At 54.7% G+C, this 17,271-nt stretch overlaps 5 protein-coding genes across 5 annotated transcripts; 2 read left to right on the forward strand and 3 right to left on the reverse strand.

Moving 5' to 3' along the window:
* Positions 1 to 2,283: 2,283 nt before the first annotated feature.
* On the reverse strand, positions 2,284 to 3,870 carry B0T26DRAFT_646004 (uncharacterized protein; the record flags this gene model as incomplete). Its single annotated transcript, XM_060437775.1, has 2 exons — positions 2,284 to 2,665; positions 2,741 to 3,870. 2 exons carry the CDS (start codon positions 3,868 to 3,870, stop codon positions 2,284 to 2,286), a joined length of 1,512 nt encoding a protein of 503 aa, XP_060296949.1.
* Positions 3,871 to 4,679: 809 nt separating this feature from the next.
* B0T26DRAFT_315816 (uncharacterized protein) lies at positions 4,680 to 5,681 on the forward strand. The gene has a single exon (XM_060434345.1). It carries the CDS (start codon positions 4,851 to 4,853, stop codon positions 5,502 to 5,504), a length of 654 nt encoding a protein of 217 aa, XP_060296950.1. The 5' UTR covers positions 4,680 to 4,850; the 3' UTR covers positions 5,505 to 5,681.
* A 2,125-nt stretch (positions 5,682 to 7,806) lies between these two features.
* B0T26DRAFT_600566 (Zinc/iron permease) lies at positions 7,807 to 9,142 on the reverse strand (the record flags this gene model as incomplete). The annotated part of the gene is made up of 3 exons (XM_060435724.1): positions 7,807 to 8,299; positions 8,396 to 9,033; positions 9,101 to 9,142. Coding segments are annotated over 3 exons (1,173 nt in total), but the record flags the coding sequence as incomplete, so codon positions are not given.
* A 1,290-nt stretch (positions 9,143 to 10,432) lies between these two features.
* On the forward strand, positions 10,433 to 12,466 carry B0T26DRAFT_645693 (PLC-like phosphodiesterase; the record flags this gene model as incomplete). The annotated part of the gene is made up of 2 exons (XM_060437753.1): positions 10,433 to 12,292; positions 12,335 to 12,466. 2 exons carry the CDS (start codon positions 10,433 to 10,435, stop codon positions 12,464 to 12,466), a joined length of 1,992 nt encoding a protein of 663 aa, XP_060296952.1.
* A 1,694-nt stretch (positions 12,467 to 14,160) lies between these two features.
* B0T26DRAFT_315991 (GPI-anchored cell wall beta-1,3-endoglucanase EglC) lies at positions 14,161 to 15,853 on the reverse strand. The gene is made up of 3 exons (XM_060434346.1): positions 15,385 to 15,853; positions 14,623 to 15,314; positions 14,161 to 14,502 (listed from the first exon to the last, which is right to left on the reverse strand). The coding sequence occupies exons 1-3, from the start codon at positions 15,574 to 15,576 to the stop codon at positions 14,415 to 14,417; spliced, it is 972 nt and encodes a 323-aa protein (XP_060296953.1). The 5' UTR covers positions 15,577 to 15,853; the 3' UTR covers positions 14,161 to 14,414.
* Positions 15,854 to 17,271: the final 1,418 nt, after the last annotated feature.

Consider the following 17,271-nt stretch of genomic DNA (forward strand, 5'->3'; position numbering starts at 1 on the left):
TTGTGCACAGTCTGAGGTGAGACTCTGCTCAGACTCAGCAAAGGCGGGCGCAGCACCCTTGTTGGCGGCCGCAACTCTCGAGGGACGGGTAGGAGCTCGAGGTTGGTTCAGTTCAGGGGGCAAACATGACATCGCTGCTTACACCTATTTCAGGAAGGGGCTCTTTCAGAAAAAAAAGGGGAGCCGGTTAGGTACAACATGCTCTCTCGCTCACCGCTCTCACCGCTGCTGTTCTGTTGTTGGAAGAGAAAACACACCGAAAATTCAATCCTCAGGTCCCACTCGCTTTGCCCCCCCCCCCCCCCCCCCTGGCAACCAAAACATGGATGTTGGGATGACAATAGAGTCAGCTCGTCGCGCTAGCTGGGCAAATCGTATCCGGTGAGTTGTAGGCAGGCACTACAGGGCACCTACAGTCCCAGCGTAGGAACCCGACCGAAACATGGTACTGTACCTAATAGTTGAATGTCTCTTACCTCTCCATACAATCTAATCCCTAAATGTTTATTAGCGGGGGACTTTCTATGATTCGAAAGGTCTCAATACTCTACGGCTCGCCCTAAATGTTTTTTCGCCGAGGAAGGTAAAATCTATTAGGATACCTATTTTAGAATCCTCGAGGCCTATCTCTTCGCCAAAAAGACCTATTAAAGGGTTTTCCTAGCCGGTTAATTTGCTAGGCGATGATATTTATCATGCTCAAGTACCACGGCAACAAACATTCAGGGATTGGATTGTACATACATACACTGCCTTGCTTTGCGTTTGCTTTTGCTGTTCTAAACCCAAACGGGCTGCAACACACACTAGCTTCAGCTTCCGAAAGCTCCGTCCATTTCATATAACTATACTAAGAAAGAAATTGGAAAAGGAAGAATAAAAATAAAGAGAGCAAGAAAATACAAAGCCACCAACGAAAGGGTACAACATAATTATTACAATCTTACATGCACCACCACTACGATTCGGCCAATTCTTTCTTTTTCAGCGATAGAACAACGAACGCAACCCGGCCCCTCCTCATGCTCGTCCACCCAGCCCTGTAAGCGGCTCCCTTATCTCGTCGGTTTCAGTTTTCTCTTCTCTCTTCTCTTTGACGGTTTCAACCTGGCTGTAGTAAGTTCCTCGAAGTACCATGTACATACCTCCTTACTTGACCTTGCTGTCACTTTTGCCAGCTTAACTCTCCATCTTGCCTACCTCATCAACCTATATCGGGAAAGACCCCTGAATCGAGACGCCGTGACAACACAACACAACACTTCACACAAAGATGCTAGCTAGCCGGTCTGTCGTTATCACTATTTCAAAACCTCTCTAATGATGTCACCTCACCGCTTCAATGCCAGTCAGCAAGCAAGGGGCAACATGATGTCAAGTCGGGGGGGGGGGGGGCGGGGGGGGTTCCGCGTATTGCCGCGTATAGGTATCCAAGGTATGAAAGGCAAGGTAAGGTAAGGTACGCGAATAGTTGCCGATCAGCATCCCATCCCATCTTGCCATATGAGCACCGTGCACGGACATGCATGCACGCATGCATGTATGCACAGGTACACGGCAGACGCACCCCATGTTTTCGTATTTGCTTCATCGGTGCTGTCCTACGTCAACATCTTATATACACACGTATATAAGTACGCGGGTTGATCTCGCACGGGTACCGACATCGGTTATGGCTTTCCGTTGACGTCAGGGAGGCGGGCTGGTTGGTTTTATGGTTGGCTGGCTGGTTAGGGATCCGTAGGTAGATTTGTTCTCGAAACTAGGGAGAGAGTGGTAGGGAAAAGTCCGAAATGATGGCCCTCGGATACATGTACCATGTTGACATCTCCGAGCCCCGAAATATCCATGGATAGACCTAGCGCGATTGACGCTGCATTGCTGATCATTTCATGTCTAGGAGGGTTATGGGAGACTCTTCAACACGAGTCAGAGCAAGTAAAGGCTGGCGAGATATCCGTACATCAATGTCCAATTTGTGTGATTACGGAGTATCTAGATATATCAAACGCACCAAAAGACTACCGCCACCGCAAACCATACACGCGCTGAACCGCAAAATGCAAACTGGGTATGTTAAATCCAACTTTTCGACGCTTTCCCGGCGATATGACGTGTGCCTCCTGTTCCCACAAACAAGCCCCAACACCAAACCAACGCCTGTGAAATGCATAATTTGAAATGCATAATTTTTGTAACAAAGTAAACCGTTGAGAGTATTGCCCGATGAAAACAAGGAAATATATTTGCAGTTTTGACCGGATCCGTATTGACATGTACGGCTCATCGAGTCCCGTAGCCGGGCAGCGCGCTGCTATCCCTGTTGAACTCGTACTCGGGCACCCGGATGACACGCGGTTGAAGGTGGGCGTCCGCCTCGGCCTCGGCCACAGCCGTCTCAAAGCTTGGGAGACTGACGCCGTGCTGTTCCGGAGTCGAGTACTCGATGCCGACCTGCAGAGGCATCGTGAGGCTAACGTTGCTCCTAGTCGATCCTATGGTCACGTCGAGCGAGAGCTGCAGGGTGTAGACGCGTGAGGCTAAACACGAGTGGAAAGTGGGAATGAACATCTTCTTGTCCGAAGGCAGCTTGAAGGGTATCTCGAGTGTTGTTGTGTGGTAGATGGGAGATGTCGAGGCGGCCTTCGACGACTTCTTCCCGTTGCTTGCCGAGATGGACTGGCGGCGTTGTGGCCTGGACTGGCGCTCTCTGTTACCGCGGCTTTCGGCCGAGTCAGACTCGAAGCCGCCTTCTTGGCCGCAGTTCCCGTCGACATCGCTCGAATAGCCCGAGTCACGTCTGACGGCAGCGGCGAAGGGACGCTGAGCCCATGGTGTGTGGCTGACCTTCATCGAAGGTAGCGGAGTTGAGGCCGAGTACACGCCGCGCCTTTCGACATCGAACGGCTGAGACCAGGTTCCTAGGTTTGGAAAGCTGGCGATGGTCCCGGAGCTGTAGAAGGTGTGGGAGATAATCTTGCCCGAGACGCCCGTGACTCTCGGCGAGGCCACGTCGGCCGACGTGGGCTCAAAGGTCAGGCTGACCTGAGCTAAGGGGTGAGAAGCAATACCAAGTCCATTCGACTGGAGAAGGGCGGCGCTGGGCTGCAGGGCCTCGGCGGTCAACTGACCCACCCTTGTTGCCATGAGATTCTTGCGCACCGTCTTTGACTTGGTCATCTTGTACAGCTTGTCTGCGGCCGAGATGTTGAGGGGCGGGTCCTCGGCGGAAGCTGGGAGGACGCGGATAGGTTGCGTAGCCTCCATGATCCTTACCATCTTGGAGCCCACATCGGCTTGGCGGAGAACCCTAGCTTTAATGGAGTAATCGATGCGAGCCATGATGGGAGACATGTCGTCCTTGTCCCAGCCGCCCAAGCTCGGGGGTAGCAGGAGATGCTGGTCCTGTAGCTGACCAGACAGTCTCTCGTGGTTGCAGGCGCTTATGGTCAGGTGGTTGGGTATGACAAAGTTGAAGGGAATCGTGATGGTCTGTCCAGTCTCCAGCACTCTCGGGACCGGGTAAGTTGACTCCGGGATGGGCATGACGAGCTTGAGGAAGGTGTGGGTGACTAGGTTGAGCGAGTTTAGGCCGTCCGTTTTTGTCTGGGTGCTCCCGACGAGGAGAATCTGGATCGAGTCGAAGCGCACGTCCCGCTTGGTGGTGATGGTCACATCTCCCGAGAGGGGCGAGCCGGATGTGTAGATCTTGGAGCCGAAGTGGTTCTTAAGGTTGACCTCGATGTTGGACTTGGGGAAGGGCACCTTCTTGCCGTTGGCCGCCCCGTCTAGGCCACCGCTGGACACTGACGGTGCACCGGACAAGGAGGCTCGGTGAGAAAGGCCCGAGGGCACGCCGCCGAACGACATGGCGGGCACGTCAAGGCTCCTCGAGGAGCGAGACAGACAGAGCCTGATAAGGGGACAGCCAACCAGCCAATGAGATCAACACAATGCCAGAGCAGCAAAAGCCAAAGCCAGTTAATGGTGTAAGTGTGTTGGGAGATATGAAATGGAAGGGGGAATGCCGTGGTTTAATATTCAATTCAGGTTGGGAGAGAAAGAAACCATTGGCAGCGCGGGCCACGATTGAAACAGTGTGTAGTTAAGATGACGGGAGCTCTGAGCTAGTCGTGTCGTTGGAGACTCAAGGTGCAGACGATGACAAAGGAACCTAGAACCGGTGGCTTGGGCGGCGAGGACACAAGGCAGCTATTATATGTATAAGGCAAGGTAGTCAATCTCACGTTAGGCTGGCTACCCTGGAAATAGACCCTGGTGATGTTCTCATCGAACATCAAAGTAGAGCAAGCACCCAGGTGGGCGGGAGGCTAACAAGCCAAAACCTGCCTGACTCACTGGCTGGCATGGATCAGTGCGAACGAAAAGCATAGAGAGTGCAGATCCACGACGCAACGCAGGAGCCCACGCCAGCCGGATGGCCTCGCCATCACCCCTCGACTTCGCTGCACGTCCGAGGATCAGCCTACCGAGACGTGATTGGGCCATGCTAGTGGATGGGTGTAGGGCAAAAGGCGGGATGTGGACCTGTGGAACTTGTCAATGCCTCGTCAGTCGACTTTGTTGGAGTCTCGGCCACCACATGGGGGAAGCACACCCTTGGCAGTTGTTCTTGCCCAGTTACAGGGGGCTAGCCGACGAGCTGGGCCCTGTGAGCCAAGCTAAGCCAAGCGGAGCCAGGTGCGATGGGAAGGCGCGCCAAGTTCCCAAGCGGATACCAAGCGAGGCGCACGTCTCGACTGAGTATTCGTACTAGTACACGAGTCTACTAGTAGTACCTTGCTTACACCACGACAAAGTAGTAAATACATTATAGGTTACTCACAACTATGTTCCGGTTCTCAATGCGACGAGCTAAACAGTACATTCGACGGTTCTTCGTGTTTGATACCTCAGGTACGGATACTTGCGGGAAGGACGGCGGCGAGGAAGGCGCGCCCGAACCAGCCTCTAGGATCGGGCATCCGGGTACGGACTACGGAATTGTACGACGTGCCTTCCGCCAGTTTGAGATTGCAGTCCCACCCGTCGACCGTCAGATCCATCATATTTGCTATCCCAAAAAGCAAAGCAACTTGCTCCTCTCAGTGGCTTTCAATGGCTCTAGGACCGGCCAGACAACATCACAAAAGACGACAATGAAGCAAGCAGTACCTTGCCTAGAGCCATCGGATCGGGACTCGTCACCCGCAACGAGTTATTTCAAGGATCCCACTTCCTGCGGAGGGTTTCCCCAGGGTCAGGGGTGTGGGGAATGGCGATTGATTACTCCGCCTGGACAGGCGTTTCGGCAACGACATGTCTGTCGACAGAAAGGCGCAAACCCCAACTGGTTACGGACCGTAAAACAGCCTAAGGCACCAACTAGCAAAAAGACTCATTCGCATTCATCATTATTCATCCAATACAATCCACTCCACACCTCGTGCCCAGAACAAACGCTCGCTGTGGCTTTGGTACTACTGGTTCTTGGTTTTGACTAGTTTCATGCGTCTTGGTCACAATTGCCAGTCAAGCATTCTGCATGTCACCGTCTTTGCGGCTAATTCCATCTCGTGGTCTCCGTCACCGGTGTCGGACAGCCTGATCGCGACCACCTGCACTTGAAGAGCTTTTTTCTCTTTTCGTTTCCAGATCCAGGAAAGGTGCGGATCCACTAAATGAGAGTCTTGCCCGATTGAGGGCTGCTATATTCGATACTCTAGTAAGAAGGAGAGTGGCACCCACATCACCGTGTATGACTGCGTCATCGCTGCTAGGTACGTGCCCGAGGCCCTCTTCAAGGTGTGTACATGCTATAATCCTAATTCGACAATTCATATCCCGACCTTAGGTATTCAACTCCAATTGACCTCCTTGTCCAAGTTATCGAGTAAGGAATTGCATTTCCCCCAAGACAGGAAATTTCTAGACTCCGGCATTAGCCAACAACCAAGACAACATTGTGGTAAGTTGTCACTGTGCACTGCAACATAACGCTCCAACAGACATGTGGGGAGCCCGGACCTTTTTCGAGGAGTCATCCGGTGACCGGGCCGCATGTAATTACGGGGACCCTCTCCCACGCCGCCATATCCACGCCGACACCTCCAAGTTGCCATACTAAAGGTACCGAGCGAACACTCCCTCCACCGGTCGCCAAGATGCTACCCGAATGAGCGCATAATATTTATGGGTACGGAGCATGGTAGCTACGAGCTAAAATGAAAATTCCGCGATCTGTCTGACAAAGGTTCGAGGAGCCGGGTCCAACTTTGCCTTGTGACTGTGTCGCTTTGGTGCTCTTCCCGAAGCTGGTTGGGGTGGTGGCTGTGTTGGCACCGAACGCCAGGAGCCGAAGCTTTCCAAGCCGATCAGGGGGCCAACGAGTCCGACCAGCTCAGGGCAGGGGTAATGTTTTCCAACAACAATGTTTTACAACAACATGATTACAAAGGAAGCGATCTCGTCATCAAGGCCGGGATTAAATCCCCAGTGCGCATCCTTTCTTCTCGAAAAAATGCAGTTGGACGAAAAGGATGAAATTGCGCCACTCACGGGAGCAGTTCCAGGTTCCGTACCAAACAACATGAGGTAAGAACAATGGCACTTTTGTTAGCTCTTGTGCCTTGCGCCTTTGCGACGACATGATTTCTCATATGACATGGGTCATGTTTTCCTTTCCCCAAAATATTAGTAGTGGGGGGGAAGCGAATTATTAGTATTCCTATGCACTACCTGTATATACGTACTAGTCCGGGACGGAATTTACCGTCAGGACGAAGGAGCCGAGACAGACCAAGCGTGTATCTGTAACCTACCCTTTGGGCATTTGAGTCAAAGCCCTGGCTCGAGACAACGTTGGCCCTCGAGGGAATGAACTTGAGTTGTCCAGGGCTTGAAGCTTAACAACTACCTCTGGGCCTCTTAACAACGGCCCAAGAGTCCACAAACAAAACCACGTCGTCCCACTTTCCAGATTGTCTGGGACTCTGGAAACTGCCTAGGTTTGCATACGTACTTAAAGACACAGCATGGATGCAAGGCACAAGTTCACAATAGGCGCAGAGCTAATTGCAGAGGTGCTGGTTTTCACTAGGGGCTAAAAAAGTGGCCCCGAGGCTGTTGAGGGTGACTCAGTAGGCTGTTTCAATGGATCGTGGATGTTTTGTCAGCCATGTGTATTACAAATGCTCATGCCTGGAACGCAAGGCTTCCAGAGTCACACTGCTGCATTTCTACCATGTGCCTACGTTGACCAGACGCGCAACACCAAACAACCTACACCGTAGGCACGGAGCTCGACAGAAGGAGCTCAAATTGCGAGCTTTTTGGCATTAAAAGACAACAACAAAAGCATGTAACGGGTATTTCTTTCCCGTTGGCGAGCCCGGTCTCCTATCTAACCAATGCTTAGCATGCTTTGCCCATACCGAGTCCTCTAAGCCCCTTGTTCATGCTACCGTCTATACGTATTATGAATGTCCCAAAAAAAACCATCCATTGCGCTTGATGCAGTCGACCGCTCGGGAGTCACAGCACGGACTTCTAATTAAGATTAGACTATTCGACGATCACATCGTCTACCTGCACGCACTCCATCCAGTGCTCCACCCACCACCCCTCGTGCTTGCTTGCACCCTCCCCGCAGGGACCGCGTGGAACTGACGCAGCACGAAAACGTGTGTGCATTTTACCTGCCTACAGACCTTAAGGTACCTGTGGATAGGAAAAACTGCACCTGTGCACGTGGCGCAGTGTGTGCGTAGGTACGTAGCAAAAGTCGACAGAGCCGCGTGCGGGCACTTAGTCATGCCAAGAGATGTACAGCATGATTCCTGCGCCGACGGCGATGGCAGCGAACTGCACGAGCGTCTTGCGCAGCTCGGCGCCCTTATTGGGGCCCGTCTCGAGGAGCTCGGGGATCACGGCGACAGTGCCGACGTAGAGAAACGTGCCCGCCGTGAAGGGCAGCAGCATGTCGCCCCACGTGAGGCTGGTGCCCCAGAGCCCGGCTCTCATGCCCGGCGCGCCGCCGCCGCCGCCACCCGCCCCGCCGTACTCCTGCACCGCGATCCCGATGAGTGTTCCTAGTAACGCCCCGAGGGCTGTCACGAACTGGGCGCCCATCGCTGCGCGCTTCGAGAAGCCCGACTGCACGAGCAGTGCGAAGTCGCCCACCTCGTGCGGGATCTCGTGGAAGAAGACAGCGACTGTAGTGGTGGCTCCGATGGCCGGCGACGCGTAGAACGAGGCTGACATGGCTAGGCCGTCCGTGATGTTGTGGGTAAAGTCGGCACTAGAAAGCCGGGGACAGAGACATTAGCACATGGACCCCGTGGTTCAGCAACGCCTAGCCGTATCAAAGTTGCAGTGTAGAGCATGTCGCACGAACATTAGATTCAGCAAGCCGCCGAGCTTAACCGAGGGGTTGACCTCCTTTGCTGGCGCAGCGCCTTGGGGGGTCGCAGCAGCCGCAGCCTCCTTTTTCCGGCTGGTGACTCCCTTGCTGGACCCTTGCACATCGACCGCAGTCGATATGCCGTCAGAAGCGGAGGAACTCTCACCGGAGGGAGCCGCGGGGCCATGCGAGTGGCCGTGTGCGTGGTCGTGCCCCCCCGCGCCGCCCGTGGCAATGCGCAAGCCCTTGTCCATGGCAACGAAGGTCATGAAGCCGACCAGGATGGCCACGCCCAGCAGGAGGTTGCGGTTGGGCTCGACAAGCACGAACCGCACGCTCTCGGGGCTGTCCTCGCCGATGAAGATCTCGGGGAGCAGGTGGAAGAGGGTGTCTCCCAGCAGGCCGCCGACGGCGAATGCCACCATGACGGAGAGCGACGAGGGGTCGATGTTGGTCGGGCACAGCGCCAGCAGGAAGTTGGGGGGGCCGGATATGTAGAGCGTGGCCAGCAGGGCGTTGACGGCGGGGCTGCCGGGGAATAGAACGGCGAAGAGGCGCGCCGTGAACGACGACGTCGCGTGCCCGCCGTGCTCAGCCTTGGCGGCGTTGAGGTCCTGGACAATCGCGCATTTCTAGCCGGCACACCCCTCTGTCAGCCATTCAAAGTCCATATCAAAGCCAGCGCTGCCCAATGCTCACCTGGAGCTGCTCGTCGAGCTCATCCAGGCTCAAGGCTGAGACCCGTGCGGAATCGGCATTGCTGTTGCTGCTGCTGCCGGCCCACGTCTGCGCGATTGCAATTGCAGCAATCACCAGCAGCAGGCAGCTGACTCGCGAGACAGCCATGTCGGCGCGACGCGTAGAAGGATTGAAGAAAAGAAAGAAAAGGCCCAGGTCGTCGCGTATTTAGTAATCTAGCAGCGGCGACGAGGACGAAGTGATGGTGGAGTTATTAACCAAAACGTGCCCGGGACAGCTTTTCGTAGGTCTGAGCACACGACGTCGCTCCCTGTTCAGCGATCCCCATGCAGTTGGCTGAAGGCCTACCTTACCAGGTTGGCGCGGACAGGAAAACGCGCCAAGGCCGGTCAGAAATAAGCCATAGGGCTGAGCTCCAGGGGGGCTACCCTGGCTCCTCCGTCATGGATAGGTGTCACTGAGAAGGAGCCCTTGGGTTGTTGACAGTCTGCGATATACGAATGCTCGAGCCTTGTTCTGTCTGATGTCACGGATACTAAGATCTTACTTTCCTTCACTTATGGTTTGAGAACCGGTGCAGTGCATAGAATTTACCACAAGATCGATCAACCTCAATTCGGGTTTAAGCTTTCACAATCGTTCGCAGGAGCTAGCTTAGGGGGTTGGGTAAATAGTTTTAGCCTCTATCCGTGCTGTAAGGCAGCCTGAGGCTTTCACCCGCTCATCGCCCGACCCCACAGTTACAATTTCCTGGGGAACTGTTTCATGACATGGAACCCAACTGACATCAGATGAACCTCGCGTCATGCCCGTCCCGTCGCCCTATTTTCCAGATGCCCGAGTGGCAATGGCCCGGGAATAACGCTTCTCGATAGGCTGAGCTTGTCATGTCTTTGCCCCAGCTGACCGACCCTATAACACTTGATTAATATGGGAGCCTGGTGCAATGAATCACGGGTAATTTTCTACACTGTCACCAAACACAAACAAAAACTCCTACAGTTGCATGTTGCAAGCCTTTGAGGCCTTGCCCTCTTAGCGCACTGCATGAGACATGCCTTGCTCGCAGCTAGACAGGCGGAAATAGTATCGTATCGTTTCGTATAGTATCGCCAAACCGACCTGGAACCCAACGGCGACGGCCATCTTCCAGTCGAGGAGAGCGGCATCGTGCATTGTCCTCATCAGACCACCCCGAGTGTATGAGACCCGGCGGGTAGACAAAGCAGCAAACCCCTACGCTATCAAAGCTAAACAAGACCTGTCTCTCACCTAAATCTAAGCGCCCGCCACCAGGAGCCACAACTGGGTCTCGAGGAGCACTACGAAGCCATGGCCTGGGTAGCCCACGGCTCGTCGGAGCTGGGCTTCATCCAGACTGCCGGCCAAGGCCAGTCCAGAACCGTGCCCGCCGTTGCCGCCTACCGTGGCCGGCTGTGGTGCCTCTGGGCCGACCTCGACGGCAACGCGTGGTGCGCCGTCACCGACGACGACGGCAACTTTGGTGGCCGCATGCCCTTTCCTCAGGCTGGACTCCCTGTCATGGAAAACCTAAATGGCCACCTCCACGTTGTCGTCGTTCTAGAATCCGGCGACATAGACCACTACATTCTGGACGATGAGCCCCAGCGCCAGGCTTCTTGGGTCCATCTTGGGCCCCTTCCCGGTGCGACCACGCTCTCGAGCCCCTGTCTCGTCGCCTTTCACAACAGACTCTTTCTGGCTTTTGTTGATCACAACGGAAAGCTGTACTACACCGCCTGGACCACCTCCAACCCCCACCCGAGTTCTGCCTCTGATATCGGGGGGGCCTGGTCGGACCCCAAGGCTGTTTCGAGTGGTGATATCGAGACATTTCGTGGCATACCCGCGCTATTCGTCACTAACGGCACTCTCCACCTGCTTTGCGCCTCCGCGTCTGAGCCCAGTGAGATTCTCTGCTATGCGTATGACCCGGCCAGCTCAGGCTGGTCTCCGTGTCACGATATCACCGAAGGGCGCGCGGCGCGCGGAATAAGTGCCACCAGCTATGGCGAGACAGCGTACATGGGCTTCATTGAGAATACAGGTGCATCGGCGGACCGGCAGGGCGACAGCACGGTGACCATTGCCTCCTTCCTGCACGGAAAATGGCAGCCTCACGAGCCCGTCGGCGGCGGGCAGAGAGCGGCCGACCCTCCCCAGATCGCCATTCTCAATGGCAGAATCCACTGCATATTTAACGATGCCACCGCGACCAAGGACCTCCGCTGGTATTCCCGTCCGATCCTCGCGTACAGCATGGCCTCTTGGATGGCGGCCCTCCCAGACACAACATTGCTCTCCAACGTTACTATCCCAGGTACCCACGACTCGTGCGCCCGGAGCTATGTGCCGTTTGTGCGCACGCAGTACCTCAGCATCGGACAGCAGCTGGCGCTCGGGATCCGCTTCATCGACCTCCGCCTCCGCCGCCACGACGACGGCAGCCTCTTCTGCTACCACGGCGGCATCCCCCTCGGCTTTCCACGCGGCCTGTCCTTTGTGGCGGTCATGGACCAGGTCTGGGCCTTCCTCCGCGGGCCGCACCACACGCTCTCGGCGACGGAGACGGTCCTCGTGTCCATCAACAACGACGACGTCTCGGATGACCAGCACGCGAACCCAGGCATCTTTTACCAGGCTGTGGACGCCGCCGTGGCCGCGGCCGCGCCGTACCCCGACGGCACGCCGCGATGGTTCCTCGGCCCCGTCACCCCACGGCTCGGTAACGTGCGCGGCCGCGCCGTCGTCCTCCGCCGCTACCCGGGCGACCCGGCCGTCGCGCCGCGGGTCCGCACGGGTCTCGACCTCAGCGACTGGGTCGATGACAGCCCCGACTTCACCATCGTCACGCCCACCAACGTGCGCGTCCGCCTGCAGGACAAGTGGAAGTTCTCCAGCCGCATTTCCCTGGCCGATCTCGTTGCCAGCAAGAGCGGCTTCGTGCGGAGCCTGATGCTGCAAGCTGCTGCCCGGCCGCCGCCGCCGATGGACCTGGTCAGTAGCGACTCGCAGGCAAACCCCGAAACAGACGAGCACAACGGCGATTGGTACATTAACTTTTGCTCTGCCGTCGGCGACCCCGTCGAGCACGGCGAGCTGGCAGAGGCCAAGTGGATCGCCGTAGGCGCCCGCACTGTCGGTCTCGACTGGGTCGATGGCATGAACAGGGTCACGCGAGACTTTCTCCTCCGCCAGCAGCGGCAACGGCAGCAGGCTGATGATGCTAGGGGAGATTATGTGGGTGTTAGTGGACGCGTGCGCCTCGGTGTCGTCAACATGGACTACCCCGAGCTGCCGGCCGACAATGATCTCGTTGCGCGGCTGATTGAGACAAATTTCTAGGTCTGGATATGTGTGTGTGTGTCTGCGGTTGAGTGTGCTTTCTGGATATTGTTGACCTTTGTATGTTGTGGTTTTAGTTTGTAGATATGATTTTGGCGGTAGTTTCTTGAACATGACTTTTTATAGTTTGCTGTTGTGTTCATGTATTTGGCGACAAATATTTGGATAATTTCTTTAGTCGAAAGGAGTATTTCAAATATTATGCTCAGAGCGACTATAGTATCTATACATTAACAAAGCGGCTTAGTAATTGTATTTTGTTATGGGTTATTTCCTCTCTTGCCTGTGTGCCCGCTCAATCACCCCTTTTTCTCCACGATTTCCCAATTGTTTACCCACCCCCTTTCTTCCGTTATGAATCTTCCCCCAACCCCTTTACAGTAAGCCTCCTGACTATCTGTCAACAGCCCATTAATCTCTCCCACTAAAACTATTTGCACAATCTCCTCTCCCAGTATCCCAAGCAATCTTCCCACTCGACTGCACGGACGAGACGTGACGAGCAAGACGCGGAAACGCGAAGGTTGCACGGCATGCATGCACATCCCAATTTACTCTCCCGGAACACAACCGAGCAGCTCCGAGCCTACAAAATATGTCTGGAAGACGCCACGCATGCATGTATTCATCCATCCACAGAGAGCGCAAGAAATAAGCAAAGAGAGAAACAACGAAGACGAACAAGCCTCCTCGACCCAGTGTGTTTCGGTTTCATAACGTACAGACACGAAACATTGTGCTCTGTACTCTACGTACGTTGCCACACAAACACACACACGCACACAAATACATACACAAACTTGAATTGTCCGCGTTTCGGAACCCGCTAGCCGCAACGTGCCCACCCCCCGTCGGCCATCTGCTTACCTGCCGTCAAAACCGGCGGCCACTCAGCTAGCTTAAGACGAGCATTCTAGAGCGGTATTAGCGGTTCTATCTTGTTCATAAAATGAAGTAGTATCGAGAGATGGATATATGTTGCAGATAATTATGGCATTCACTGGTCCTGCTGCAGTAACACCACTTCCCATATACGGCAGCTGAAAAAAAGAAAAGAAAAAGAAGACGGAAAAATCGTTTCTCATTCCTAATAATACCCCGAATGCTATACCATGCGATGTAATGTATGCAGGTAGGTACCTATTCTGGCGCCACAAAAAGGAACCGCCCCGAGAAAGAAAAAAGGACAAAAAAAAGCGAAACCCCTTTTATGCACCGCCCTATGCCGCCACTCCAATTCAGTCCAGCCGATGGTGATGGGCGGGCGGACGCTTTGCGCAAAAAATGCAAGTCTCACTACCCGTATCCCTACGCCGAAAAACGCTACCTACCTAGCCCATATATCCGCGGTATTAGTAATATTCATGAAAATAGAAAAGATTATTTTCCCAACCCGGTAAACATAGCTGGACAGACAGTCTCCCCACAACACAGGCGGTAGTTTCGCATGGCAGACCCGGACCTAGTCGGTAGCAAAGACACCAAGCTGTGGAATCACAGCGCGAGGATGGCCACCATGACCGCAGCAAACGCGGCGCCGATCGAGCCTGAGATGGCACTCGCTCCGTTAGGGTTTGTGATTGTAGGCGGCGTGCTGGATGTCGGTGGCGCGCTTGTGGTGGGTACGGTGTTGTTTGCGCTGGGCACGGAACGAGGGGTGTTGACAGTTAGATTACCACTGGTGCTCGCGTGGCTGCAGCTGGAGGCGCTGGTGGTACTGGGAGGGCTCGGGGAGCTGGTAGTGCCGGAGGTACTGGAGATGCTGGAGGGACTGGGAATGCTGGCGGCGCTGCTGCTGGTAGAGCCGACACCGCCACAAACAAAACTAGATCCTGAGTCTGATGGCTTGATTGCGGCGACAGTGGTAGAGGTGGCGAGAGACTGGGGGCTCGAGACAGTCGTCGCAGGACTGATGCTGCTGCTGCTGATGGCACTCGGTGTGGAGGTACTAGTAGGGCTGGGCTTGCTCACGGTGCTGGACGAGGGGGAGGGCGAGGGGGGAGGCTTTGTCGATTGCGCCGCGGTTGAAGACGGATCTACATTTCTGTCCCGTAGTTAGCGGGATTTCTGCGAGTATCGAGGTAATCATATTGGCTACTTACGTCGAAGCGGCTGGTGGGCACGAGAGATCGAAATACGGACTCGCTGAGAGATCTTTCATAAGACCAAAGTCGAGTGTGCCATGATCGCTGAGGCCACTTAGCTGGAACCACCAGGTGCTGTAGGTACCGAATAGTCCGCATCCAACGTCTTTCCAGTATTTTCTAGCATTTTCGACGCTTGGGGTGGCCTTATTGGAAGCTTTTCCACTGACTGGAAAGCCCGTTTCGGTAATCCACACAGGCTTGCCTTTGGCCGCGGCATTAGTCTTGCTCAAGGCGTCGAAGAAGAGATTCTTGCTATTTTCAATCGTGTTCTCATAAGTCGCTTCCCAGTACGGATATGCATCCGTGCCAAGCCAATCGGAATTGTCTATGACCATCTTATTTGAGCTGTTGTCCCAGCTGTTCCAGGTGTCGACGTGGCCAATAGGAGTGCCGGCCAGGGCGGTGCCTTTGACTGCGTTACGAACTTGGTTAATGCATTGGACGACGTAGTCGGGCGAGGCTCCGGCAACCGTCTCTTTGTTGTCGTGGGCTATTTGCGTTATGCGATAAAGATCCTCACTGCCAACCGAGATGCCAACAACAAGCTTGGCGAGGTCGTTCCCATATTGAGAGATAGCCTTAGTAAGGGCCGATAGTTCTGGAGTCATATCGGCACTGATCCATAGCCCGAGAAGCAGCGACGTCTTGGTTTCAATGGCTGCTGGAATGGCGGATATGGGGGTGTCGGGTGTTCCGGATTGCTGGAAACGAGGGCCAACTCATTAGCGTGCCTTGGATACAATCCCAACCGACATCCGGACAAGCACATACTATCATGGTGTAGAGACGAGCGCTCGTGAAGCCGCCGCCGGGAGCGCCGGATAGAGCCTGGGCAGCTTTGAACGCTGTCTCAAAACTTGTCTGATCCATTTGATCGGAGCCATAGTTGAAGCCCTGGTAGATAACGGCCGTGGCCGTGGAGACGGTGGTAGCAAAAGCTACAAGCGCCGAGTAGCCGCGCATAGTGCGGGAAGCAGAGCGGAAGCCGCAAACTAACAAGTAGAGCAAAGCGAACTCTTGAGTGATGGAGTGCCGTTACTGTATTCCAAGAGAAGGCGATACAAGGTAGTTGCAGGCCAAAGTGAAATATTGTAATGCTAAAGGAGAGAGGGGAACAGCCTCGGAGCGGATGGCTTCCTCATTTTATAGAACCCCAGGGGCGCACAGGAGCGTGGTGGTCTGAAGATGCTGGAACATGTGTCAGCCGGGTAGGGGCTAGATGTTGATATCACGCGAAGATGACACATGGGGGGGGGGGGTTGTTCATGTTTCGTACGTGGGAAGTGAGGACGACAAGCGCCGACTTAGGTATGCATATATGATGTATGTTGAAGCGAGTGAAGGTACTCCGCAAGTAAGCTAACTGGCAAACGAAACACAAATCTGCACGAAGGAAGCGCAAACGACCGGAGGGTGAGGGCAAGAAACGTGTGATGGCCGAGGTCAAGGGAACGGCGGCGATGATATACAGGACCTAGGTCACAGCGAGGCAAGACATGGCTAGGGGGGTATGGTGTCTTATGTAGTCGGGCAGGAGTCTGCATGTAACACGACGCTGCAAGGTAGGGAGGGCAGTGGAAAGCAGATTCGTCCAAACCTGGAAACTGTAACTGAAGACTGGAAACAAGGAGCGGCCCGCGAGGCTAGTGAGTGTGAGTTGTGAGTGGTATGACTGAAGGCAAGAGCCATCTCAGCAAGCAGCCAACCCTTTTGAAGTAAAGTAGAGTCCTGACCCAATTGGCAGGGCAGGTCCGCTGATAGGTATAGCTGCTGCATCTCAGTCTCACACTGTCTCTGATTGGCCTAGTTCCTGGCGCTAACACGGTTGCGTCTGCACTCGGCACGAGAAGCGGGAGGCGTTGGCAAGCTCCCACTTCAGAGTTGGGCACCATGGCAGCAATCCGGCCTGAAGCTGCGCTGCGCTGCCCTGTGCCCCTGAACGAGTTGACACAAGTTCGCGGCGCCATGAGCGGGCCAAACGCAAGCCAAGCTGGCCAAGCTGGCCAAGCCAAGCAAGAAGGGTCCGAAGGGTCCGACTGTGCCTGAATTTTCCAGCTCATGCCACTGTCGTCCTTCTATCGAGGCAATCGAGTTTCCGTAATCCTTCCTTTTTTTTCCTATCCCCGGTGTGGTCATTTGCGGCGTGGCAATTTGCGGGGAAACAAAACCCCTCCCACCGCTACCCCAGGACGGCCGGCATGGCTATGGCTTTCCTCCCTGGAGCTGTGGGCGGTGGCCAATAAGAGCAGTGACCAACCACCCCATTCGGCCTACCACTGTAGGATATCTCGGATCTGGGTGTGCGGAGATGGCAACAACCTGGAAGTCGTTCGCATCAATACGAGTGGTGGTGGGCAGGTGACGACTGGCGCGCCTCGTCTCACCCTCATATTGCATGTCGGACTGCCGGACTGTCGGTTTCTCGCTAAGAGTCAAATGCAATGTCTGGTATTCCGCGACAGTTCGGGATATGTTCGGTAATAAGTGCACAAACAGATGTCGACTCTGGGATTGGTAGATGCTCTACACGTGCACACGCGAGCACCGAGTATGTACAGTTCAAACTACTTGAACTGTTGTGAGCATGTTTGCACGTGTAGACGTGTGGACGGACGAGTTTTAGGTTGGCTGTGACTCAAAGTTTCTCTGCTCATATTC

The sequence above is a fragment of the Lasiosphaeria miniovina genome, assembly GCF_030549165.1.
Source record: "Lasiosphaeria miniovina strain SMH2392-1A chromosome Unknown B0T26scaffold_4, whole genome shotgun sequence".
NCBI classification, from domain to species: domain Eukaryota; kingdom Fungi; phylum Ascomycota; class Sordariomycetes; order Sordariales; family Lasiosphaeriaceae; genus Lasiosphaeria; species Lasiosphaeria miniovina.

Excerpts from the sequence above, each read along its gene's own strand:
- B0T26DRAFT_315816 (XM_060434345.1), top strand. The coding sequence starts at position 4,851 with ATGTTCCGGTTCTCAATGCGACGAGCTAAACAGTACATTCGACGGTTC.
- B0T26DRAFT_315991 (XM_060434346.1), bottom strand. The coding sequence starts at position 15,576 with ATGCGCGGCTACTCGGCGCTTGTAGCTTTTGCTACCACCGTCTCCACG. Across the intron at positions 15,315-15,384 it reads CTCGTCTCTACACCATGATA|CAATCCGGAACACCCGACAC; the intron begins GTATGTGCTTGT and ends CCTCGTTTCCAG. Across the intron at positions 14,503-14,622 it reads CTCGACTTTGGTCTTATGAA|ATCCGTCTTCAACCGCGGCG; the intron begins AGATCTCTCAGC and ends ACAGAAATGTAG.